Source organism: Hemibagrus wyckioides, linkage group LG14, assembly GCF_019097595.1.
Source record: "Hemibagrus wyckioides isolate EC202008001 linkage group LG14, SWU_Hwy_1.0, whole genome shotgun sequence".
NCBI classification, from domain to species: domain Eukaryota; kingdom Metazoa; phylum Chordata; class Actinopteri; order Siluriformes; family Bagridae; genus Hemibagrus; species Hemibagrus wyckioides.
In genome coordinates, this window is record NC_080723.1 from 21441801 (window position 1) to 21469243 (window position 27443).

Here is a 27443-nt window from a genome sequence, read left to right on the forward strand (position 1 = left end):
ACACCAATACACAAACAAAGACACACATGAGTATGTACACACAGACACACACACACAAGGACACACACAGACACATGCACATGAATATAGACAAACACACAGAGGACTTTGATTAGTGTGATTATTATATAAGAGATTACAGACAGGATTTGTGCTGTATTTTTTATCTTAGAGCTATCACAAATAATGTGTGTGTGTGTGTGTGTGTGTGTTTGAGCAGACAAGAGAACCTGAAGCTGCGTGAGCAGGTGAGCGGACGTACAGAGGCGGTGCAGAGTGAGTCAGCTGAGGCCAAAGACGAGGCAGCCAAAGAGGAAGCGGCGAAAGTCAAGCTGGAGGCGGTCATGACTCAGCAGGTAAAGGCAGCTCAGGTGACTTCACCTCACACACACACTCACTCCCACGAGGACACTGGAAATTTTCACCCCACACCCGGCCTTTATTTCCACCCTCCTGGATATCAGCGAAAGGACACACTCACGTCCTTCTGTTTGATTCAGCCTTTATACAGTGTGTGTGTGTGTGTGTGTGTGTGTGTGTGTAAGCCGAGAAGTGTGGAGATGAGTCAGCGCCACCTCACTGAGGAGTTTCAGGAATACCAGCATGGTGTTTTAGATCCTCAAATATGCACTTAATATATAAAATAACACACATCCTCATTGGCCACTTTAATAGGAACAGTGCAGCGAGCCCGGTTTTTATTTTTCCACATTTTAAAAATCATAGATAGATAGATAGATAGATAGATAGATAGATAGATAGATAGATAGATAGATAGATAGAGGAAGCAGAAAGAATGAATGAATTGGTGTGATGTTTATATCAGTATTGTGTGTCTTCAGTCCAGTAAAGCTGCAGAGAAAACTCCCTCCAAGACGCTGGACCCAGAGATGTACGAGAAGAAGATCAGACTTCTGGAGAAACAGCGGAGAGACGTAAGGATCGGTTTTCAGTGTGTGTGTGCGCGTGTGTGCGTGTGTGTGTGTGTGTGTGTGTATAATGTGCTGATGTGTGTTTTCCAGGTGCTGGAGGTGAACAAGCAGTGGGACATTCAGTGGAACTCGATGAAGGCGCAGTATGAACAGAAGGTATCAGAGCTCCACACTCTACATGAGAAAGAAAATTCCACCCGATAGAGTAAGCTTTTTTTAGAATGCGAATGATTCATTTTTACTGCGAATGGGGCGTGGCTCGATCCCTCGGCCGGGTTGCGGCCTGCGTGACGTGCGAGTTGCCGTGAGCACCTAGCACCCGAGCGACGCTGCAGACGTCGTGAGCGTGCTCAAATCTGGCTCAGCAGTGGAAACGCACACTGACGGAAAAGCCGAGCGAGGCCTCTGACAGCGAGACTCACAGACCACAGCACCCTCCCGCAGAATTCCCCACACAAAGGTTTCCTGCAGACCTGCAACTCTTTGTGTCTCTCTTTCTCTTTTATCTCTCTCTCTCTCTTTTTTCTCTCTCTCTCTCTCTCTCTCTCTCTCTGTCCGCCCACACATCCTCTGCACTCTGTGATGACGACGACGACAGAAGAACCTGTGACCTGTTACCTGCTGCTGTCATCCTGTGCCATGGTGTCGCTTATCTGAGCTCACGGCTTCACACCGCCGCCATGGTTCTGTTCTGGAATCGCCATGGAGATCCGGGACGGAAGTCTGCTGGGACGTGCCGCATGCCGTGTCCCTGTATCTGTCTCAGAAAGAAGAAAGAAAGAAAGATATACAGACAGACAGACAGACTAATAAATAGATACAGGAAGCTGAAAGACATAGATAGATAGATAGATAGATAGATAGATAGATAGATAGATAGATAGATAGATAGATAGATAGATAGATAGATAGATAGATAGATAGATAGATAGATAGATAGATAGATAGATAAAGGAAGCTGAAAGACAAAGAAAGAAAGAAACTTTCATGCAGGCTGTGATCTGATTGGCCGATAGAAATGAGCTGATCAGAGCAAAATCTAGCCACTGGATTTAAACTCAGTTCATATAGTACACAGTGTTTAAACGGTCACTGGTGAGTCACATGATCGGTCAGTCTAATCAGAAATATTCCAGGTTCTGTCTCTGAGTGAGTTCTCTGGTTTTAAAAAAAGATTCCAGGTCACGTGTGTTGGATGACCTCAACACGCCTACGCCAAGAGAGTTTTTCTAACGAATGCTAAAACGAGCACCATGTGCGAGTCCACCTCCACGTCCACCTCCGTAACTAACCACACCACACTTCCTGACCACGCCCACTGCAGGATGACGTCGCAGCTGTTCTGTGTCACACCACGCTCCTGCAGGGAACTTCAGTGTGGGATAATACACTGCGTCACAACACTCACCTGTGTCATGCTTCTGGTTTTCACACAGAACTTCATACACCGTGTGTGTCTGTGTGTGTGTGTGTGTGTTGTACTCTGGTCATAGAGACTCATCATTGGTTGATGAAACGGGAATAAAAAAGGCTAGTGTTGTCAATCGAGTAACTGTGTGTGTGTGTGTGTAGATCACAGATCTGAGGCAGCGGCTGGCCGACTCACAGAAAGCCGTCCAGGAATTAGAGGCAGAGCGAGAGCAGAGGCAGAGAGATTACGACAAGAAGCTTCTCCTGGCCAAATCCAAGATCGACAACGTGCAGGTACGTCCAGTGTGTGTGTTTTTGTGTGTGTGTGTTTGTTTGTGTGTGTGTTTGAGATCAGACGTCGTCCTCATCGTAGTTCACTTTCGTTTTTTCTTTCTCGCTCAGGGAAGCACCAAGCGTACCTTCATGTGCTCTTACACATCAGAATCCCCCTCCTGTTCCCATTGGGATTTATCACACACACACACACACACACACACACCCCTAACCCCGAGCTCAACACTACCCCGGAGCGGAACATCCCTCTGTACTGATGTGTCATTTCATGATCTCTCCATCAGCGTTGTGTTGAAGTAAAAGTGAAAGTGTTTTTTTTTTTTTTTTTTTACTCCAGGAAGAGTCACAGCTTTTTATTTTTTTTAGTTTTCTAAGAAGCGTCATTGGGGAAGTTATAAAACTACTCAGAAGAGAAGGCGTGGAGAATTTCATTCTATCATTATTTACAAAGGTTTTTCCAGCAGAATGGAACACACCAATATGTCTGTCTGTCTGTCTGTCAACCTGTCTGTCTCTCGCGGCCACTCTGGTTGATCCGTCTGTCTGACCAGACATTAATGTGTCTGTCTGGACGATTAGGGCTTTATACATCTGTTTATTCATATTTTTCTGTCTGCCTGTCAGTACATTTGGTATCTGTCTTTCTGTCTGACTGTCTATCTTTCTGTCTGACTATCTGTCTTTCCATCTGACTGTCTGTTTTTCTGTCTTTCTGTATGTCTGTTTTTCTGTCTTTCTGTATGTCTGTCTTTCTGTCTCACTGTCCGTACACCTGTCTGTCTCTTTACCCATCTGTCTGTTTATACACCTGTCTGTCTACTCATCTGTCTGTATGTCTACCCACCTGTCTGTCTGTGCATCTGTCTGTTCACCCATCTGTCTATCTGTCTCTCTGTCTGTATACCCATCTGTCTGTTTGTACAGCTGTCTGTCTACTCATCTGTCTCTCTGTCTACCAATCGGTCTGTTCACCCATCTGTCTGTCTGTCTACACATCTGTCTGTTTGTACATCTGTCCGTCTGTCTACCCATTTATCTGTCCATCTGTCTCTCTGTCTGTCTACCCATCTGTCTGTCTGTCTGTCTATCCATCTGTCTGTCTGTCTACCCGTCTCTTTGTCTACCCATCTGTCTGTTTGTACATCTGTCTGTTCACCCATCTGTCTGTTCACCCATCTGTCTGTTCACCCATCTGTCTGTCTACCCATTTGTCTGTCTGTCCATCTGTCTCTCTGCCTGTCTACCCATCTGTCTGTTCGTACATATGTCTGTTCACCCATCTGTCTGTCTACCCATTTGTCTGTCTGTCCATCTGTCTCTCTGCCTGTCTACCCATCTGTCTGTTTGTACATCTGTCTGTTCACCCATCTGTCTGTCTGTATATCTGTCTGTTTCTGTGTCAGTTTTTGTATCCGTCTGTATATCTGTCTCTCTGCTCATACAGTCTATCTGCCTGTCCATCTGTCTATCTTTAGAATTATGTCCTATTTCCTGTTATACACACAGACACGCTGCATACAAACACCACTGAGTTATATACATAAAGTGTGTGTGTGTGTGTGAGAGAGAGAGAGAGTTTCCAGTTCCTCTGTGGTTACCCGATACGTTCCTTCTCTCTGTTCATCACCTGCATTGTTACTTGCGTTAAATAAACGACTCTCTTTTTTTTTTTTTTCCTTCGGCTGCAGACTTCTCTTCCTTATTGTATTTTTTTTAGTTCAGCTTTATTTCACTAGCTTTAAACCACAGAGTAACTCTGAGCGCTGAACCGCACAAAGAAAGCCGAAGGTAGCTGCTGGCCACAAAAACTCCCTGAGATACCATCGGGAAGAAACCCTGACAGGAATTGGGAGTTAAAACGGGAAGCTAAGCTGCACAGACCAGCAGAGAGCGGTGAGAGCGTCGACTTCTCGGCACACTCGGGTCAGAATGTCCGGTCTGATTTTACCGACCGCCCGCAGCCACAGACGCACGTGAACTCCACCACGTAACAGTGTAGAGCTTCGACTTCGAGGAATCATCCACACAGTGTTTCTGTGGAGTTCGGATTTCTGACTGATCTCAGCATGTATCACGGAGCGAGGAAGGAGGACACAAACGTCCAGTAAGCAGTCTGGAGCGTGTAAAAGTCCGCCACGCCAGCACCTTTCACCCACACCGCACTCTGGAGGTTTTATTAGGGGGAAAGGCCGAGGGGATTTTTAGTTTTACAACAGCCAGCACTTTGCTTCGCTCGGCTAAACAGCGGCAGATATCCCCCCCCCATCCCCCCGGCTATGTGTGGTGTTATTACACAGCGCTTTATTACTTACTAGATCACTGAATCTATAGCTCTGACTCATGATTCATTAATGTTCACGCTTCCACATGAATACACTCAGAAAAGATTCCCCGAATAAGAAGCCGTTTATATCCAGGGCTTGTAATCTGAAACGCTGTCCTGCTCATCTCATGAATCTGCTAAACACACACACACACTTTATTTCCTCCTCTCGTCATTTCAGGGAGTTTTTTCCTCGTTCCTCTTCGTAAGAACCCAACATCTGAACCTTTTATATCTAGGTTATTCTATGATAAATAATATCAGCTCAGTGTAACAGCCAACATCATGAACATGAGGATGGACTGAGACAGATGAGGACGGAGAGAGAAGAGAGAGAGGGATGGAGGGGGGAGGGGGAGGGAAAGAGAGAGACAGTGAGGGAGAGAGGAGAGGGAGATTGGGAGAGATAGACAGAGTGTATGTGAGAGAGAGAGACAGTGTGAGAGAGAGAGACAGACAGACAGTGTGTGTGTGTGAGAGAGAGAGAGAGAGAGAGAGAGAGACAGAGTGTGAGAGAGAGACAGAGTGTGAGAGAGAGAGTCAGACAGACAGACAGTGTGTGTGTGTGTGTGTGTGTGTGTGAGAAGTGTGTGAGAGACAGACAGTGTGTGTGTGAGAAGTGGGAGAGAGAGACAGACAGACAGTGTGTGTGTGTGAGAAGTGTGTGAGAGACAGAGACAGTGTGTGTGTGTGTGAGAAGTGTGTGAGAGACAGAGAGACAGTGTGTGTGTGTGAGAAGTGTGTGAGAGACAGAGAGACAGTGTGTGTGTGTGAGAAGTGTGTGAGAGACAGAGAGACAGTGTGTGTGTGTGAGAAGTGTGTGAGAGACAGAGAGACAGTGTGTGTGTGTGTGTGAGAAGTGTGTGAGAGACAGAGAGACAGTGTGTGTGTGTGTGAGAAGTGTGTGAGAGACAGCGAGACAGTGTGTGTGTGTGAGAAGTGTGTGAGAGACAGAGAGACAGTGTGTGTGTGTGTGTGAGAAGTGTGTGAGAGACAGAGAGACAGTGTGTGTGTGTGAGAAGTGTGTGAGAGACAGAGAGACAGTGTGTGTGTGTGTGTGAGAGACAGAGAGACAGTGTGTGTGTGTGTGTGAGAAGTGTGTGAGAGACAGAGAGACAGTGTGTGTGTGTGAGAAGTGTGTGAGAGACAGAGAGACAGTGTGTGTGTGTGTGTGAGAAGTGTGTGAGAGACAGAGAGACAGTGTGTGTGTGTGTGTGAGAGACAGAGAGACAGTGTGTGTGTGTGTGTGAGAAGTGTGTGAGAGACAGAGAGACAGTGTGTGTGTGTGAGAAGTGTGTGAGAGACAGAGAGACAGTGTGTGTGTGTGTGTGTGTGAGAAGTGTGTGAGAGAGAGACAGTGCTAATATATATTCTTCTTTTTCTTCTTCTTCTTCTTCTTCTTCTTCTTCTTCTTCTTCTTCTTATTATTATTATTATTATTAAGACAGTTGTGTGAGCGGTGTGTACCTGTGTGTGTTTCCCCCTCAGGGTGAGAAGGAGTGTTTGACGACGGAGACGTGTGAGCTGAAGCAGAAGGTGCGCTACCTGCAGGATCAGCTGGTTCCACTCACTAAACAGAGAGAGTACCAGGAGAAGGAGATCCAGCGTCTCAACCGGGTCGGTGTTTCTCACACACTTCTCACACATGGCTCATGGGAAACTCTGAGTTCACACGGTCCCGGGTGTGTAGTCTGTCCCCAGGGTTAATAATGACTCCTGATGTTTCACACTCTACGCTCCTGAACCACTGGATCGAGAGTCTCATAACCCCGCCTCTGAATTACAGATGTGAAACCTCTAGGATTCTTTCACATGTGCAGAGATTAGTCAGATCTAATCAAACCCCGGTGTGTTCTCTCGCTCGCTGGGATCTGTTTAGACAGATGTGAACACAGTGATGACTCAAACAGCTGGTCCGAGAACATCTGGATCTCTTACAAGTGAACTCTGAGTGCACCAAGGGAATCAAAAGAAGCAGACATTTTTAAACTCATTTTATTTCTTCTCACTGGACTTCTCTCACTGTCTCTCTCTCTCTCTCTCTCTCTCTCTCTCACTCTTTCATTTTCTTTCTCACTCTTTCATTCTCTCTCTCACTCTTTCATTCTCTCTCTCTCTCTCATTCACTCTCTCTCACTCTCACCATCTGTCTTTGTCTGTCCCTCCCTCTCTGTCTGTCTGCCTCTCTCTCTGACCCCTCTCTGTCTTCATGTGTGTATTCCAGGCCCTGGAGGAAGCTCTGAACCTGCAGTCCCCAAGCTCCCAGGCAGGAATGAACCTGGGTGAGGGAGTCCTGAACCTGCGGCAGCAGGAGCTCCACACTCAGATCGCCGTGCTCAAAGAACAGGTGAGGTCAGAGAGTTCTGCAGAGCCGGGGTTCTTGTTTCAGGGCTCCGGGTCATCCAGCAGTCCTGTTTTCTTCTTTTTGTTCTCTCGCAGCACAGGACTGCTGGGTAATCTGAGACCCACAGTATAATAGAGTGTTGACTCAGATGTGTTGAGAGAAGAGACCAAAAAAACCCCACACACCCTCTGGTCCAATCTCGGTCTGATTCACTTCTTGGATTGCACAGGGTTCTTCTCTATCAATCATATCATTTATCTCATGTACGTTTAAAAAACTCGTTCACTACACTAAGGGAAAGAACAAAACAATGGCAAACAAACATAACATCGTCATACATTTTCATCCGTTTCTAGTTACCTGTGGTATTTCTGACATGAATATTCACGAGCGCGTGTGCGTGTGCTTCAGGTGAAGATCTTCGAGGAAGACTTCCAGAAGGAGCGCAGGGACAGAGAGCGCATGAACGAGGAGAAGGAGGACCTGAGGCGGCAGGTGGAAAGGCTGCAGGGTCAGATGACCAATCTGACCAATCAGGTGAGTCGAATCACTCGACTCGTGATACTCATGAATGTTAGATGGGTCGTTGTCGGTGGTGAATGACGTCAAGTGCCAGAGCGCTGCAGTAGCTTTAGCAGAATATGCTGGAAAAATAAATCACACAGTGTGCGTGAGGTAATGTAAAAGACGATTATAAAACGTTTCGACTACCCGAGTGTCGTCAGACTACTTGAAATGTTTTTTCAGCACCTCGTAACCCCGCCCCTCTTCCTCTACGTGAGTGTTGAGTGCACGAAGTGTCCAGCATTCCAGACGTCATATTTTTGGTCAATTACCCGAATTATCTAGGTACTTAAAGTGCGCTTCTTCTTGGTGGAGTTTTCACGCACGACTCGCACTATTTATACGACACAATGAAGTAGAATAGTGCAGAAATATGTGTTCTGGAACGCAGCTAGCATCATTCAGGACCGATGGATCGAAAGGCAGTGGGTTTACACAACAGGCTGTACAGACGTCGTGTGCTGAGAGGGCGTGTCTGGGTGGAGATCGGGGATAGAAATAAAAATAATAATAAATTAAAATAAAATAAAATAAAATAAAAAGCTTTTTTGTTTTGTTTTAGTTTTTTTTTTTTAATATATTCTCAAATTTTTATGATTAATTTACACCCTTTCTGTTGATTTGTTTAATAATAATTTAATTTCCTCATTTATAATATTGCCAAAGATGATTATTTTTTTTTAATGAAGCATGAATTAGTACTTCTATCTATCTAGCTAGCTAGCTAGCTATCTATCATGTATGTGTGTTAGAGCTCCAGGATGCTTGCTTCTCCAGAGCGAGGGTTAAGGACCTGCAGCTTGAAACGAGAGCACGGTGAATAGACTGGGATGTTTTTAATGTATATCCCGCAGGTTGTAGTAAATGATTAGCGAGTGAGCGTCGAAAGCATGGTCAGGTTAGGGTCAGGGCCGGGTTCGGTAATCATCAAGCACAAACAGACGAGAGAAACAACAACAGCTCTGCAGAGAGATCTGAATACACACAGCTAGCAGACTGCACTCTGTACTGAATTTACTGTGTGTGTGTGTGTGTGTGTGTGTGTGTGTAGCTCCATCAGGCACAAAACGAGTGTCAGAGAGAGCGGGCAGAGCGGTGTAAACTGGAACGACTGCAGATGCAACACAATAAGCAGGTACTTCAGACCACAACAGCAGCTGCAGTGCCCTCTAGTGTCTAAAATAATAATAGTAATAATAATAATAATAATAATAATAAATAAAATAAATAAAAATCCTGCTTGAACTCCTTGATGGTTTCCATTAGATCATTAGGACAGATTATACATAATATATACAGGAGATGAACACAGCTTGTATGAACTGGAGATGTAAACTGTGGTATTGTTGGTATTGTGTACTTATTTCGTTTTTGTGTGCCTGTGTTTTGGAGGGGCAGCCAGAGAGAAGGACGTCTGACCCCACCTCGGGCTCAGCTAACGGTCCTCTGAGCCCGCCATACTGCGGCCCCTTCGTGCAGGTCGGTCACCAGCTCGAGGGCTGGCCCATCCACTTCCCTCCCAGAATGCCCACTCTGAGTGCCGCACCGGGGCGAGACTTCCAACCTGTTAATCCGGTGAGAACACACACACACACTACTTGTACATCTAGTGTTTACTTCCTATATGTAAACACCTACACATACACACACACATACATGGACACATATATATACACACACACATACATGGTACAAACATGGATAGATAGATAGATGGGACAGATGTATGGAAAGATAGACAGACAGACAGACAGACAGACAGACGGATAGGCATTCACACACACACACACACAAACACTTTTAAGCTGTGTAATAATTGGAAATGGACGTCCTCAAATGGTTGTAGCCGTAGTAGCAGGAATTACTCGTGTCAGTACCATGTCTTTTTACCATACTGAAACTTTCAGCCTGCTCTTTAATTAATAAGCAGTTTTGTGTGTGTGTGTGTTTAGGGCTTTCCTTGGCAGACATCATTCCCACAGCCACGGGGCTCCAGGGTACAGACAGACGCCGCGAGAGCACCACCAGAAACTGCAGGTACACACACACACACTCCCCAAACATACACACACACACACTCCACACATACACACACACACACACACAGTGTATATGTTTGTGTAGAGAGATTGTGTGTGTGTGTGTGTAGAGAGTGTGTGTGTGTGTATGGATAAAGTATGTGTAGAGTGTGTGTGTGTGTGTATGGATAAAGTATGTGTAGAGAGTGTGTGTGTGTGTGTGTATTGAGGTGTGTATGTTGTGTAACGGGGTGTTTGTTGTCGGCAGAAGCAGGAGCTGCAGGTTTCGGGAAGCGGGAGCGTCAGAACACAGACGCTGGAAAGCACTAAAGAGCTTCATCCTCCCTCTGCACCGGCACGTGGCTTAGTAGCATGATGCAGTTTCTCTTTCGGCATGGTGTGAACTATCCTTTATTTCAGCTCCCCGTGTGTGTGTGTGTGTGTGTGTGTGTAAAACAAAAAAACATATACACACACACACACAAAAAAATGTTGTTTATATGCTTAAGTTTTATAAGCCTGTACGTAAAAACACTGTCCTGGAGTACACACACACACACACACACACACACACACATTGTTATTATTAATTCAGCTTTTTTTCTATTGTTCGAGGTGAGAATTCTGCTTTATACAGTCATTCTGTCAATTATTTAACGGACAAAAGCATCACGGGGACCATTTCCTGTCCAGTTGTCTTTTTGAAGCGTCCAGCAGATTTTAGTTTTTAGTTTTTATCCCCGGTACGGCTTTTACGTTAACGTTCCGTCCTTTAATTACAGTTGACCTCACACCTTCAGCACTAATACACCATCTCCTACACATCCTGTACATTATCATAGACTCACCCTCATCCCACCAATCAGGAGGTGCACATTTGCATACATTTGCATATCCTAGCTGCTTAGAAATGCTTCAGTTTATTGAAGGTTCTGATGATTATGTATTAATGCTGAAGTTCAGGTTCTAACCAATGAAAGGGCGCTAGTTTCCGGGAACGTTAATGTTGAAGCACTACCGCTATTTATTTACTGAAACGAACTGAAAGCAAGAGTGTGATAGGGTGTGTGTTTGCGTTTTTTCTTTTCCTGAAAATCAGATGAAAGATGATTTTATTTGTTTAGTAGTTATTATTAAAAAATAAACAAACACCCTATCGATGATGTGAAAGCCGAAAGTGTCGTCCCGTAACTCCGTAGGAAAAACACCTCGGAAAAAAACCCTTTTGCGCCACAGTACTTCTATTTATTCACGCGACATACACCTTTTATCGTTTTCTTCTCTGTGAGGGACTTGACGTCCGTCACGTGTAACACGTTCACTGAGAGCTAGAGCTAAAGTGCTGAAACTGATATTTAATATGATATATTTAATCTCATCACCATCCTTCGAAGGCCCGCGTTAATGTTCGATTTTTTCTGTTCTAGTTAGTGGTTTCTGAATGTATCTGGAGCTCTGACCACGGATAGGTCCAGACGGCAGTTGTAAGAATCCTTACGATCTTTTTTCAGTAGTGATGATGGCGTGTGGTTCATTGTCTACGTATCGTTGTTATTTGTGTATTGCTTTTTGTCTGCATTATAAATATATATATATATATATCCCAGATGTTTGAAGTGGGCCAAAAATAATATATATATAATAATAATAATTATAATTACCTTATTATTAAGAGCAGCTCATTTATTCATTCATGCACTCACTGCTTTATGCTGCCTTCAGGTCTTTGTTTGGAAATTCCCACCTATGATATTAGGTATGTAGGGGGACGGGCGACGTAAATTAAGTTTTGTTTTTGTTTATTTCGTATCCTTGGTATCTAGCAAAGACTTGCAAAATGAGTAACTATTCGTCTAAGGTTTAGGGCGCTGGTGGCTCAGTGTCTCGCCTACCATGCGGAAAGTCCAGGTTCGGTTCCCAGCTGGTGCCTAAACCCCAGCCACTGGATGCGGTGCCGGTCCCAAGCCCAGATAAAACAGGAGGGTTGCGTCAGGAAAGGCATCCGGCGTCAAACCTGTGCTAAGTTGTTGTGTGGACCGGTTGGTCCCCTGTGGTGACCCCTCACACAGCCGAAAGATCAACAACATTCATCGAAGTTTAATATTTCATACCGTGACTTTGTGTTAATGACACGCCCACAAACCAAGAGTTTTGCATAATAAAAAGTCATAATTCCAACATCGCGATGCCGTTCGTCTCGTACCCGCGATATTTCCAACACGACTTTGAAGGCAGCGCCAGTGCAGATCAGATCAGCAGAGATATAACCTCATGTCATTGTAACCCATTTTTTAAAAATAATTCACTAATATTCATCGGGTCCAAAACTGGATTTTTTTTTTTTTTTTTTTTTTTTTTTTTTTTTTATATATACTTTTTAAATATTCGGATTGTTCTCTCTGTGACACGAGTAGTTTGAGATGTATACGTGGCTCCATCTGTAACAACTTTTCCCAAGACAAATTTGCTGTAACTTGCAAGGCAGTGTTTACGATATGTAAATAATGATAATAAGGAGCAGGTTTGGACAGGCCTTTTCTAGTGAATGTGTGTTGTGTAGAAACAGCTAACCCGATTACCAGTGTGTGGAGTGCGTAGAGGTTGAAAATGTTTTTGTGAGCTTGAACGGCACTTTCACTTTTATTTAATGTAGTTAAACGTGCTTTTTTGGAGTGAGATTATTATTATTATTATTATTATTATTATTATTATTATTATTATTCCTTCTTCGATCAGGCGGAAGCACATCTTGTGAATCTTTTTTGTATTTGATAATCATAATAAATATATTCTTAATGTCCTGATGTCTACAGTGTGGTTTCTCCGCTACACGGGTTATTAAGTAAGCATAAATTATTGATTTTGTGTTATGAAGATATGTTTATCAAAATACAATTAAAAGAACATTTCATTTGTGCATTTCTTCTGCTCTGTTCAATGGACATTGTCTCAACGCAGCTTTACAGAAGTATAGTTACAAATTATCCCTAATATTTATCCGTAATGAGAAGCCTGGGCCGACGGTGGTGAGGGAAAAACTCCCTGAGATGATATGAGGAAGAAACCTTGAGAGGAACCAGGCTCAGAAGCGAACCTCATCCTTATTTGTGTGACACTGGACAGGAAATAATGTAAATGTTGATAATGTCCTTTCTTCACCAGCAACCTTGTGTCTTTTACCTCAGGAAGTACATGTGGTGTGTTTCTAAGGTGTACCTGCAGTCCTTAAGGTCAATTACATAATTACACAAAGGTATATTATATGGTATTTGTACATTTTCAGGACAAGAATGCCTTCTAAATGTACTAACGTGAAGAAAAGTACTTCTGAGAGTGTGTACTAAGTTAATATCTGTATAGTAGTGAAGTACTTGAAGTACTGTCAAATAAGACGTAAACATTATTTTGGGTTAAAGGTTGATGATAAATATCTTTATGATAATTTAGGGGGAACAATCTACTCATGATTTGTTTATACGAAATCATTTTGTAGTATATATACTTAAAATGAAATTATTTCAAAAATCTTTAGGTTAAATCAAGCAGCTTAAAGGCTTCTCTGCTTTATTTGTTTGTTCATAATTCATAGAGGAACGAATAATAGATCTTTTATTGAGCGCTATAACTCCGGTTTCCTATTCAGAAAGCTCCTTTAGGAACCATTAATGAATGATAGTTTACCATATGCGGGCTTAATTCGTGATATATGACTAGACCTTAAGATATTTGCTTTGACACAAATATGAATTCCTCTTAGAATAAAGCTGGAATTGAATTTTAGATCATTTCCAACTGGTTTGTATGAATTATATGATTGTGTGTGTAATTATATGGAAATCAGTGCTTGAACTAATAAGACATTGTAATATTAAGAGGTGGAAGTGTGGAAGCAACTTCATTCCTTAGAAGATGTTTCAGAAGGGAAATACTACTTGGGTTCCTACCACAGAGTTTATGGTTGAATTATAATCTAACATTTTATCTCAGTATTACTGCAAAAAATGCTACTTGTCAAGAAGTCACCAGGTCGTAAGGAGCAATTTAGGTATCAAGGTCAGTGTAGGTGTACATATAAGCTATGAGACTTAAGCACTGACCTAGCAGATGATTGTTATTTATTACAAATTCCTCACAGTTTTATGCCACGCCTTCTGGTGATCCAGCGGCAGGATCCTGTGCTCTCATTGCTGTGGTCTGGGTTTGATTCCCAGGCAGGGAGCTGAAGAGTCGACTCTCAGTGCTAATCCCAGTCCTAATCAGTCCTAATCCCAGATAAAAATGGGAGGGCTGTGTCAGGAAAGGCATCAGCACAAAAAGCTGTGCCATATCAAATATGTAGACCAGATGATCCGCTGTGATCAGAGAGCAACGACAAGAATGACAAGACCTCGCAATTTCAAGCGGTCATCTACGTATTAGGTCAGTGTTTAAGTGCCATAACATAAATGCTGAAGGTAATGGGGCAAGGATAAAAAAAAGTAAAGTGATCTGTCAGGTCAGTGGTTTGTGGAATTGGGCTCCAGATTAGAAGTTCAAAATTTCAGATCCCAGCACTACTACAATCTTGGACCCTTGAGAAAGTCCCTTCACTCTTAACAGCTTAGTTGTATCCTGTCCCAACTGTACATCCCTTTTGATAGAATGTGTCCGCTAAGAGTAAGTTTAGCTCATTGTCAATTGCTCCATCCTAGAGATCTGCCAGGATTAGAATTCTTGCACTCGGTTGAAGAACTACCTCAATCAGATCTTAAGAAGCAGGACTAAAGATGACTGCTTGAAGCCATATAAAATTGTCAGATCAGTTTAGAATAAATAATACTCAGTGTCTGGCCACAGCACCAAGGCCTCCTTGCTAATAGAGACCTATCATTAAGTGCCAAAGCTTATAAGTGTGAAGTGTGGGTAAATGGGTCCTCAATCAAACCTTATTGATGGTCATGAAGGTCCTGATGGAACCTTGATGGAACAGTTTATAATGCCGATCAGTGGGGATCTTTGGTGCCCAGGCATGCTAGTGGAAGTCTAATACTTGGTTTCAAACCCAAGGCTAGAGTAGGTTTAAATTGGTTTTGGGCTCGTAACAAAACACATCAATAAGGCACATGATCTCAAGGAGCATGGTTAAGGATGGCAGGTTGAACCTAACATGCATCAGTAGCTCAGGCTGTAATGGCCAGTGGCTTCTATCTTGACTGATGTTATGTGTTTTCACTTGATGCCAGAGGGCCCAACCATGGCAGTGGAGGTTTACCACTTGCTCCCAAACCCTTGTCTTTAGATTAAATACATGTATTCAGTGGTACCTCGTATTAGTAAACTTCTCAAAAGGGGATAATAAATGAGGACTGGGAAGAGTAGAAATCTTCAGTGCAAAAATGAGATCTTTCAGGAGAAGGTAAATAAAACAAAACATCAGATTTTCTTTAATGCTTTATTAACAGAATCCCCTCGCAGGTAGGAGCAGGGTCTGATGGGTCACTCTAGAGAACCAGACATGTCTAGGTGGAACCAAGCAGCCTGAATGCACTGAAGAGCTGCTCTTATCCCCCAGCCTCCAATCAGGCTTTGCAGAATGTCCTGCTTTTAAACCTGAGCTTCATGAACATGTCCAGAACTCCAGAACCACCACAGTGCACCATGTTCCTACCTGCCTCACTCAATTACTTTTTTTTTTTTTTTAATCTTTTTTTCTTTCTTTTTTTAAAATCTACATCTGTGTTCTATATGAACTGGGTCTGGGGGGTTACAATTCTTCACAACTGAATGGTTCCCTAATCTGAACAGACTTGAAACAGCTTGTGTGTTGAGTCAGGCATGTTCTAGTGGAAATCACTCAGTTCTGTGGTCCTGAAGGTGCGGGATTGAATAACTTTAAACTAAAGTATGATTCTCTAATTTTAAAATGGTTCTGTTCATATGTTTGGCACAACAGAACATTATCTAACCACCTGGAAAGATACAAATATATGATGCTTTTTAGCTAAGGAGCTGATTAGTTTTTAGAATTCAGCTCTTTGATGAGCTTTATGATGTCAGACCGGACTTCGGAAACGTTCACCCTTGGAAACCACCTCATCAGCGGTTTTCCATCAGGGCCCACCAGAAACTTCTCGAAATTCCATTTGATGTCAGTGACTTTCAGCGGTTCCCAAAACAGCCTGCTGATGGGGTTTCCAAAGCTTTCACCAACAGGTGGGCAGCCATTCTAAATAGGCAGAAAGAAGGATTATGTTAATCCCATTTTAATTGAACTCCAATTCAGTCTATCAGCTTGGCTTTTAAATGCACCAAAGCCTCGGATCTGCCTGCTGAATTAAACGTAACTTTGCACTTTTACTTTTTCTATATGAAAAGCTTTCTGCAGCTGTCCTGCAAAAGGACCCTCCTGTAGCTCTGCAATGACTGTGCTCTTTTTGAGCTATTAGGACTTCTGTGAAATGAAAGACACTTAAGCCCTAAACTTGGGTTGTTGTTACCATGTGGGTCATTACCTTCAGGAAAGTGAAAACACTTTGCTCGTTTTCGCCGTTCACATCACCTCTTTCAAAGAGCTGGAAGTTTGGAACAAATCCTTTGCCTGGACGGCCGTATCTGTGAATGCAACCAGAGAAATGCCAAAAACTGTGTTTCAAAGACAGACTGACCTTATTGTAATGAGGTGGAAGATCCAACATTTATTATGTTACTCGGAATAGCGGGTACACTACAGATCTTCAAAATATATGTTATTATGTTATGTAATCATAAAGGTGGAGTGACTGGTAGGGTTGCAGGTTCTAGTCACTTCCTGTTTATGGACAATACAAAGACTCTTTCATGAACTAACTATCTATGAGGTATCCAGAGGATTCCTGGGGGGATGTAGTAAAAATTGTTTTGGAGGGTAGACCAGGCCGGACATGTGGTTTGCAGGGACACAGTTGGCCATAACAATATTGGTGGGCTTGGAATACATTACCATTGGGCAAGGATGAAGTTGGGATCAGGTATGTTGATGTGGCCTGTAGTGATGATGTGAGTGTGGAGATAAAGATTTAGATGGAGAAGACACCAACAAGGTGAGGTGAATGAGATGGAGATGTGGTGGACACGGTATTACATGGGAACAGGGTAAGAATGGTGGTGATGGTCTATGTGGGATCCACTGGTCAAAGGAAACAGGGTTTTTCTTTAGGAGTGTACAGAAATGTTTTCTATGCATTAGCTATCATAATGGTGTTCTGATTACTAAGCCCACTGTTAAAAGCATTAACAAAAATATTTGCACGTCTGTAGACCAGGAGGTTTGATCATATCTGCAAAGAGTCAGTGTGGATGCAGAGTTTTATTGCAATTAAGCATGAGCCACACCCGATTCCCCCAGTTTAATCAGTTAATCTTGTCTTTCAAAAGATTTAAAAGCTTCTGTTTTGTTAAAATGAAAACTTGCACCAACACCAGCTCTTTGGGCAACCATGCTGAAGACATTAGCAAGTTTATCTTAGATACTGAACAAGCCGGGGGGGGTAGCTTAGTGATTAAGGTGTTGGGCTACTAATCAGAGAGTTGTGAGTTTGAATCCCAGGTCGACCAAGCTGCCTTTGCTGGGCCCCCTGAGCAAAGTCCCTTAACCCTTAAGTCTATCTGGATAAGGGCATCTGCCAAATGCTGTAAATGGAAATCAGCATGAAGGTGTGTGATGATGTATGCATGCACAATGCTAAACCTATTAGCCTTCCTTATTTGTTTGCAACATTTGCCGTGCAGCTCCAAACCTGAAAAAGCAAATTTTTGACAAGAAACATGATTTGGCTGATTGGTCACTTTTAGAGTTTGAGTAAAGACTAATTTACTAAAGGCAAATTTCTGTTTCCCCCTTAAAGTAGAAAGTAAGAAAGTATCGAGTGTGCAGGTATTAGTGTGAGGAAAACCATGACCTCTCATATAACAGTAATTACAAAATGATGAATGTAGGCTTCAGTTCTAGGCTTAAGTAGGGTGGAATTAGCACCGAGCCATTTCTGCAAGGTCACATGGCAGTTGTGAAATGGATCTTCCTGCTAACCAGCTGCCTTCTCTGATTAAAAAGTGCCGAGTGATTGCCTTCCAGAAGTCAACAACCACTTCCTAAATGTTTAGGAACAGGCTAAAAACTTATCTTAAAGCTACTCACTTTAGTATGGACAAGATCTCATGATTTTCCCCAGGTTCCTGTTTCCCGAACTGGTTACAAGGAAATCCGAGAATTATGAAGCCCAGATCTTTTAGCTCCTCTTGTAGTGCATTCAGTTCTGAGTGAGAACAAAACAGTGGATTAGGGAAAAATCACATCTTATAATCATTTATACATGATAAGGTAAAGGAATGAAAGAGAGACTGCTGATCAAATACCAGAGGCATCTGCTCAAATATTGACATCTAATTTAGCATCCTGGTGAAACTCTTACCCAAATACTGGAAGGTAAGTCCTCAGAAGGTGGCCACATTGACAACGAGGACATACTTCCCAGCGTACTGACGGAAGGGAATGTGCAAACCTTCGGTCAAGGTCTTCGCTCCATAATCATGTAAGGACCCGTCCACTGCTGGGTTACATGTCTGTTGAGGATATTACTGTGTGTCACATTCATATCTCAAACTCTTTTTAGGTATCAAGCTACATTACAGCCAGTCCAAGATCAAGCGGGCCGGATCGAGAACAATGAATACACATCAACTTCTTTCAAATGTTGCAAGTTGGTTGTATTTATCCGAAAGGTACTTTCTGAACAAACAAACAGTGCAAACAAATGCTACACTTTAACCAAAAGATTCCAAATCATATGTTTTCTCCATTGTGTTAAAGCCTGGACTTACCTGGGAATGTACTGTAGGTCATGGATCTACACTAAATATCGAAGTGGAAGGGAAGCTGTATATACAATATTACTTACAAAAGAAACAAAAATGTAAACTTTGCATAAGTATTCACCCCCTTACACGTCTTCTTTTCCTCTCGCTCTAAAACGTCATTACAATTTTTTAGCTTGCTTATGGATGTGGTAGCTTAGTGTTTAAGGTGATGGGAAGGTTGTGAGTTCAAATCCCAGGTCCACCAAGTTGCAACTGCCTTTTACGTAAATGTAAACCAGCACAGAGACATCATTATAATTTACAATTTCTTCAGCTTGTTAATGAAGAATTACATATCATTAGGGCTTCTTTTTTCAGTCAGCATTCCCCCTTAAACAAGGCCCCTGGTCTAGGGTTGATCACGGACCGGAGGTTCGACCTCACCATTCCAAAGCAAAAGTGATTTGCTGTAAAGATAACAGACCAACCTTTTACTTTTGTAAATCTGTTGCAGCTGATGGAGATCGGTTAACAAAATGACCATTTAGTGAGTGTTATGCTCTCTAAACATATTAATAATTGACAAAAGATCTTTTGGTTGTTAGAGTGCCTGATGTCTTAATATAGAAATATTACAGTCTTAGAAATAATCATGGTTCTAACTTGGATGGAATCACATTTAAAACCACTTCCACTCATTAAATAATCATGTATTGCCTACAAAACAAACATAAAGAGAGTATTCAAACATGCAGAAGGCTAACCTTTGCTCCATGTTTTCAAAGAGTCTAGTCTAAGTTGAGCAATATTTGGCATGTCCCATTCACCTCAGTTTAAAACAGTGGGGACATTTTGGTGATATAATGCTGATACTGGGATGAGTTGTGTCACGATAACCTTCTCTTAGATTGTAGGGCTGGAATTATAGATTTTTCTGTTTTTAGATAATTGCAAACCAACCCGAGGAAGCTGAACTGAGACCTTTTTTCCGTTGTTTGTTTTTTCAGGGTTATTTTTTATTGGTTTTTTTTTTCTTCAGAAATAAAAATGTTGCCTCATTTATTAATAAACCTCTTATTAAGGATATAGGATGGCTGTTTTGTTGGGCGTTTAATAAATGAATTAATGAAATTTCTTTGAGGATGGTGATATGATATTTTTTTCCTGGTTCCACCTCAAGCTGGTTCTGCTGCTGTAATCATAAATACGACTGTTTTTGTCTTCACTCTTTCACACTCACATACTATAATGATTCATAAACCCACTATTACCACCATGACAATGGCTTTCTTTTTAGACTTTCCTCGTCTTTGTCATCCTGAGATTTTCCTCACCAGCCGCCTCTGGCTTGGCTAAACCAGTTGCCTCTGGCTTTACTAAACTAGTTGCCCCAGCTTGACTAAACCTGTTGCCTCTGGCTTGATTAAACCAGTTGCCCAGGCTTGACTAAACCAGTCGCTTCTGGCTTGACTAAACCAGTCGCTTCTGGCTTGACTAAACCAGTCGCCTCTGGCTTGACTAAACCAGTCGCTTCTGGCTTGACTAAACCAGTCGCCTCTAGCTTGACTAAACCAGTCGCTTCTGGCTTGACTAAACCAGTCGCTTCTGGCTTGACTAAACCAGTCGCCTCTGGCTTGACTAAACCAGTCGCTTCTGGCTTGACTAAACCAGTCGCCTCTGGCTTGACTAAACCAGTCGCTTCTGGCTTGACTAAACCAGTCGCCTCTGGCTTGACTAAACCAGTAGCCTCTGGCTTGATTTCTGCATTTTGTGTGGAAACATTTCAAATAAAATTGACTGTAAATATAATTGTTTGTCAAATGCACTACATACACTATTATCAATGATATAAATATATTTTGTTGGAGATGCTTTCTTTATGAATTCTGTAATGTAAAGCTGTACAAATAGAGTGTGTTATGGGTCACGGTGATTTGTGATTGGTTAGTGAGCTTATTTCTGCATTACATCCTTATAATAATAATAATAATAATAATATATGAGTCTGATGTTATATTCATAAAGAATTGTGTTTTTTTTAAGCATTTGTGTCAAGAATTTAATTTTTGGTCTCAGGAATGCTGGAGAAAGACAAATGCAACAGTTAAAGTAGAAGAAAAATAAGTGTGAGTGTTTGACCAGTTGTGTACTGACCAAAGCTTAAAGCTGGAATGTTTGTACAGCTATTCCTGGTCAGGTTAGTGACTGAACTGGTGTCCTGCTCTATAATTCTTGGAAATGACACACAGTGGTACATAGTTTAGTGTAGAGATTCTTCACTATGCTAAAAAATACACTCAGTGATAAAGATAACAAACTGGACTTTACTGGCACCAAGAGAACTTCTTTTCTCATTTGAGTTACCAGGGAAGGTTTAAATTTCGAGTAAAGGTATAAATGCTGTCCCTTTATATTCCCTTAAATATATTTGCAGATATTAAGATGAATATTAAAAGGTGCTACCTGAGCAACAAGGACATTTGAAGCTAAACCACTACCATAGTGTTGTTTTAAGTGGGTTAGGGGGGATTTGGGGACATGAATACTTTTAATAGATTTAACCTGTGTTTGTAGAGTAGGGCTGGGGAGAAGGGCTGGACTTTAGACACTGTAATGGTGAAGAAGTTATATATATATATAATTTAGTTATATATATATAATTTGGATTTTATGCCACGTCTGTTGAAACAAACCTGTTATATTACATACAAACATTATAAGCATTATATGAGCATCACAGTTATGCTGTATTACTTATTTGGCTGATAGATAGATAGATAGATAGATAGATAGATAGATAGATAGATAGATAGATAGATAGATAGATAGATAGATAGATAGATAGATAGATAGACATACAGTAGATAGATAGATAGATAGATAGATAGATAGATAGATAGATAGATAGATAGATAGATAGATAGATAGATAGATAGATAGACAAACAGACAGACAGTAGATAGATAGATAGATAGATAGATAGATAGATAGATAGATAGATAGATAGATAGATAGATAGATAGATAGATAGATAGATAGATAGACAGACAGACAGACAGATAGATGACACCTTTTACATAAAGCATCGTCATGAAGTCAGCTTTTCTTTTTCTCAAGACGCATTTAACTCAGATGAATAAAAACAGAACTCAGTTTACAAAATTTGCACATTTTCAGTCATAATTTAAAACATTTTATGATGTACTCATACATCTTTTAATTACAGAGATGCATAATACGTCAGGCATGATGGAAAAACATCTGTAATACTTTACAATATTTATTATTATTATCATTATTATCATTATTATTATTATTATTATTATTATTATTATTATTATGAACTTATTTCCCCTTCACTCCCAGACTGTTAGTGATTATACAGCGTTATAACATGTTATAAACAGCAGGGTTGGTAATAAACAGACGTACCTGAGTGTTACATCCTGCAGTGATGTTCTGCTGAAAAGCAGCCACCAGGAGCAGGACAGAGACCCAGATGTTTTTCTGGGTCCCCATCTGGAGAAACTCAGTTATTCCACTCTGTCTGTCTGTCTGTCTTTCTTTCTCTCTCTCTCTCTTTCTCTGTCTCACTCAATCTATCTGACTCTCTTCTCTTCCTCACCTCTGTCTGTGTGTAAATCAGCTGGATCGATGCGGTCTCCTCTGCTCTCCGCTGGCTGAACAGGGTTGCCAGATTGCATGACTAAGACTCCCCTAAACAAACTCTAGACAAGCCTTGTTCTGACTAAGAACCAACATCATGTTATTTAATATGCAGGAATGAACAGAATGAACATTTTAGATGGAAGGAAAACATATCCCTATATAGTAATAATAATAATTAAAAAAAAAAGTCTTAAACAGTCTTAAAAGTTAAAAATTTGACTTAGAAATATAGCTGCATTGCTTCCAATGTGACAAATCACACACATATATCTCAATAAATAAATAAATAAATAATGATATGTTTCTTATCTTTTAAAGAAAGATAGTGTGTGTGTGTGTGTGTGTGTGTGCTCTGATCCGTCTTACTTCCAATAAAAGCAGCAGAGAGTCACACCTGAAAAGTGCCTCAGCTTTAGCAGAGTGTCTACTCTAAAAGCCTTAACATCTACACTCTATGGCTAAAATATGTGGACACCTGACCACTGTTAAACATCTCATTTCAACTATTATAATAAACTCCACTTGCCACTAACCACTTGAGCTGCTACTATATACGCAGTATATACAGTATATTTATTCTCTCACAGCACCTGTGATCATTCAGGTGGCTGTTTGACAACAGAAGAGGACCAAATCTGACAAGAAGAGGAAATCGGAGGCTACACTGGGCACGGACAAGAAACGTTCTTCCTGTGAATGCTGGACATGCACCACATGTACATTTAATGCTGGACATGCACCACACATACATTTAATGCTGGACATGCACCACACATACATTTAAGTGCTGGACATGCACCACACATACATTTAATGCTGGACATGCACCACACATACATTTAATGCTGGACATGCACCACACATACATTTAATGCTGGACATGCACCACACATACATTTAAGTGCTGGACATGCACTACACGTACATTTAAGTGCTGGACATGCACTACACGTACATTTAAGTGCTGGACATGCACCACACATACATTTAATGCTGGACATGCACCACACATACATTTAAGTGCTGGACATGCACTACATGTACATTTAAGTGCTGGACATGCACCACACATACATTTAATGCTGGACATGCACCACACATACATTTAAGTGCTGGACATGCACCACACATACATTTAATGCTGGACATGCACCACACATACATTTAAGTGCTGGACATGCACTACACATACATTTAAGTGCTGGACATGCACTACACATACATTTAAGTGCTGGACATGCACCACACATACATTTAAGTGCTGGACATGCACCACACGTACATTTAAGTGCTGGACATGCACCACACATACATTTAAGTGCTGGACATGCACCACACATACATTTAAGTGCTGGACATGCACCACACATACATTTAAGTGCTGGACATGCACCACACATACATTTAAGTGCTGGACATGCACCACACATACATTTAAGTGCTGGACATGCACTACACATACATTTAAGTGCTGGACATGCACTACACATACATTTAAGTGCTGGACATGCACCACACATACATTTAAGTGCTGGACATGCACCACATGTACATTTAAGTGCTGGACATGCACCACACGTACATTTAAGTGCTGGACATGCACCACACATACATTTAAGTGCTGGACATGCACCACATGTACATTTAAGTGCTGGACATGCACTACACGTACATTTAAGTGCTGGACATGCACCACACATACATTTAAGTGCTGGACATGCACCACACATACATTTAAGTGCTGGACATGCACTACACGTGCATTTAAGTGCTGGACATGCACCACACATATATTTAAGTGCTGGACATGCACCACACATACATTTAATGCTGGACAGGCACCACACATACATTTAAGTACTGGACATGCACTACACGTACAGTTAAGTGCTGGACATTCACCACACATACATTTAATGCTGGACATGCACCACACATACATTTAATACTGGACATGCACCACACATACATTTAAGTGCTGGACATGCACCACACGTTCATTTAAGTGATGGACATGCACCACACATACATTTAAGTGCTGGACATGCACCACACATACATTTAATGCTGGACAGGCACCACACATACATTTAAGTGCTGGACATGCACCAGACGTACAGTTAAGTGCTAGACATGCACCACACATACATTTAAGTTCTGGACATGCACCACACATACATTTCTTACTGGACATGCACCACACATACATTTAATGCTAGACAGGCACCACACATACATTTAAGTGCTGGACATGCACCACATGTACATTTAAGTGCTGGACATGCACTACACGTACATTTAAGTGCTGGACATGCACCACACATACATTTAAGTGCTGGACATGCACCACACATACATTTAATGCTGGACATGCACCACATACATTTAATGCTGGACATGCACCACACATACATTTAAGTGCTGGACATGCACCACACATACATTTAATGCTGGACAGGCACCACACATACATTTAAGTGCTGGACATGCACCACACATACATTTAAGTGCTGGACATGCACCACACATACATTTAAGTGCTGGACATGCACCACACATACATTTAAGTGCTGGACATGCACCACACATACATTTAAGTGCTGGACATGCACCACACATACATTTAATGCTGGACATGCACCACATACATTTAATGCTGGACATGCACCACACATACATTTAATGCTGGACATGCACCACACGTACATTTAAGTGCTGGACATGCACCACACATACATTTAATGCTGGACATGCACCACATACATTTAATGCTGGACATGCACCACACATACATTTAAGTGCTGGACATGCACCACACATACATTTAATACTGGACATGCACCACACATACATTTAAGTGCTGGACATGCACTACACGTACATTTAAGTGCTGGACATGCACCACACATACATTTAAGTGCTGGACATGCACTACACGTACATTTAAGTGCTGGACATGCACTACACGTACATTTAAGTGCTGGACATGCACCACATGTACATTTAAGTGCTGGACATGCACCACACATACATTTAAGTGCTGGACATGCACCACATGTACATTTAAGTGCTGGACATGCACTTCACGTACATTTAAGTGCTGGACATGCACCACACATACATTTAAGTGCTGGACATGCACCACACATACATTTAAGTGCTGGACATGCACCACATGTACATTTAAGTGCTGGACATGCACCACACGTACATTTAAGTGCTGGACATGCACCACACGTACATTTAAGTGCTGGACATGCACCACACATACATTTAAGTGCTGGACATGCACTACACGTACATTTAAGTGCTGGACATGCACCACACATACATTTAAGTGCTGGACATGCACCAGACGTACAGTTAAGTGCTGGACATGCACTACACGTACATTTAAGTGCTGGACATGCACTACACGTACATTTAAGTGCTGGACATGCATTACACGTACATTTAAGTGCTGGACATGCACTACACGTACATTTAAGTGCTGGACATGCATTACACGTACATTTAAGTGCTGGACATGCACCACACGTACATTTAAGTGCTGGACATGCACCACACGTACATTTAAGTGCTGGACATGCACCACACGTACATTTAAGTGCTGGACATGCACTACACGTACATTTAAGTGCTGGACATGCACCACACATACATTTAAGTGCTGGACATGCACTACACGTACATTTAAGTGCTGGACATGCACCACACGTACATTTAAGTGCTGGACATGCACTACACATACATTTAAGTGCTGGACATGCACTACACGTACATTTAAGTGCTGGACATGCACCACACATACATTTAAGTGCTGGACATGCACTACACATACATTTAAGTGCTGGACATGCACTACACGTACATTTAAGTGCTGGACATGCACCACACATACATTTAAGTACTGGACATGCACTACACATACATTTAAGTGCTGGACATGCACTACACGTACATTTAAGTGCTGGACATGCACCACACATACATTTAAGTGCTGGACATGCACCAGACGTACAGTTAAGTGCTGGACATGCACCACACATACATTTAAGTACTGGACATGCACTACACGTACATTTAAGTGCTGGACATGCACTACACATACATTTAAGTGCTGGACATGCACTACATGTACATTTAAGTGCTGGACATGCACTACACGTACATTTAAGTGCTGGACATGCACTACACATACATTTAAGTGCTGGACATGCACCACACATACATTTAAGTGCTGGACATGCACTACACGTACATTTAAGTGCTGGACATGCACCACACATACATTTACGTGCTGGACATGCACCACACATACATTTAAGTGCTGGACATGCACTACACGTACATTTAAGTGCTGGACATGCACCACACATACATTTAAGTGCTGGACATGCACCACACATACATTTAAGTGCTGGATATGCACTACACGTACATTTAAGTGCTGGACATGCACCACACATACATTTAAGTGCTGGACATGCACTACACATACATTTAAGTGCTGGACATGCACTACACGTACATTTAAGTGCTGGACATGCACCACACATACATTTAAGTGCTGGACATGCACTACACATACATTTAAGTGCTGGACATGCACTACACGTACATTTAAGTGCTGGACATGCACCACACATACATTTAAGTGCTGGACATGCACCAGACGTACAGTTAAGTGCTGGACATGCACTACACGTACATTTAAGTGCTGGACATGCACTACACATACATTTAAGTGCTGGACATGCACTACATGTACATTTAAGTGCTGGACATGCACTACACGTACATTTAAGTGCTGGACATGCACTACACATACATTTAAGTGCTGGACATGCACCACACATACATTTAAGTGCTGGACATGCACTACACGTACATTTAAGTGCTGGACATGCACCACACATACATTTACGTGCTGGACATGCACCACACATACATTTAAGTGCTGGACATGCACCACACGTACATTTAAACACACGTACATTAAAACCTCTTAAATTACAAATCCTGATCTGCAGTGTCCAGTGTAGAAGGTTGTGGGGCTGATGTTGGTGAGGTGAGCT

The 27443-nt window shown here is 41.8% G+C and overlaps 2 protein-coding genes across 7 annotated transcripts in view; one reads left to right on the top strand and one right to left on the bottom strand.

Annotated features, from left to right (window-relative positions):
• Window positions 1–12685, top strand: part of tnip1 (TNFAIP3 interacting protein 1) — a 37670-nt gene extending 24985 nt beyond the window's left edge. For 3 of the 6 annotated variants that reach the window (XM_058407345.1, XM_058407344.1, XM_058407349.1), the window contains 11 exons: window positions 221–356; window positions 843–935; window positions 1023–1088; window positions 2505–2636; window positions 6448–6576; window positions 7184–7306; window positions 7715–7840; window positions 8919–9001; window positions 9256–9442; window positions 9820–9904; window positions 10154–12685. In XM_058407345.1, coding sequence (XP_058263328.1) covers window positions 221–356; window positions 843–935; window positions 1023–1088; window positions 2505–2636; window positions 6448–6576; window positions 7184–7306; window positions 7715–7840; window positions 8919–9001; window positions 9256–9442; window positions 9820–9904; window positions 10154–10215 — 1222 coding nt within the window. In that variant the 3' untranslated portion in view covers window positions 10216–12685. Of the gene's footprint in view, window positions 1–220; window positions 357–842; window positions 936–1022; window positions 1089–2504; window positions 2637–6447; window positions 6577–7183; window positions 7307–7714; window positions 7841–8918; window positions 9003–9255; window positions 9443–9819; window positions 9905–10153 lie in introns of all 6 variants that reach the window. The other 3 variants (XM_058407346.1, XM_058407347.1, XM_058407348.1) reach the window with 3 other exon arrangements.
• Window positions 12686–15302: 2617 nt separating this feature from the next.
• Window positions 15303–22342, bottom strand: gpx3 (glutathione peroxidase 3). The gene is made up of 5 exons (XM_058407350.1): window positions 22129–22342; window positions 18312–18462; window positions 18038–18155; window positions 16377–16476; window positions 15303–16090 (listed from the first exon to the last, which is right to left on the bottom strand). Exons 1-5 carry the CDS (start codon window positions 22213–22215, stop codon window positions 15878–15880), a joined length of 669 nt encoding a protein of 222 aa, XP_058263333.1. The 5' UTR covers window positions 22216–22342; the 3' UTR covers window positions 15303–15877.
• Window positions 22343–27443: the final 5101 nt, after the last annotated feature.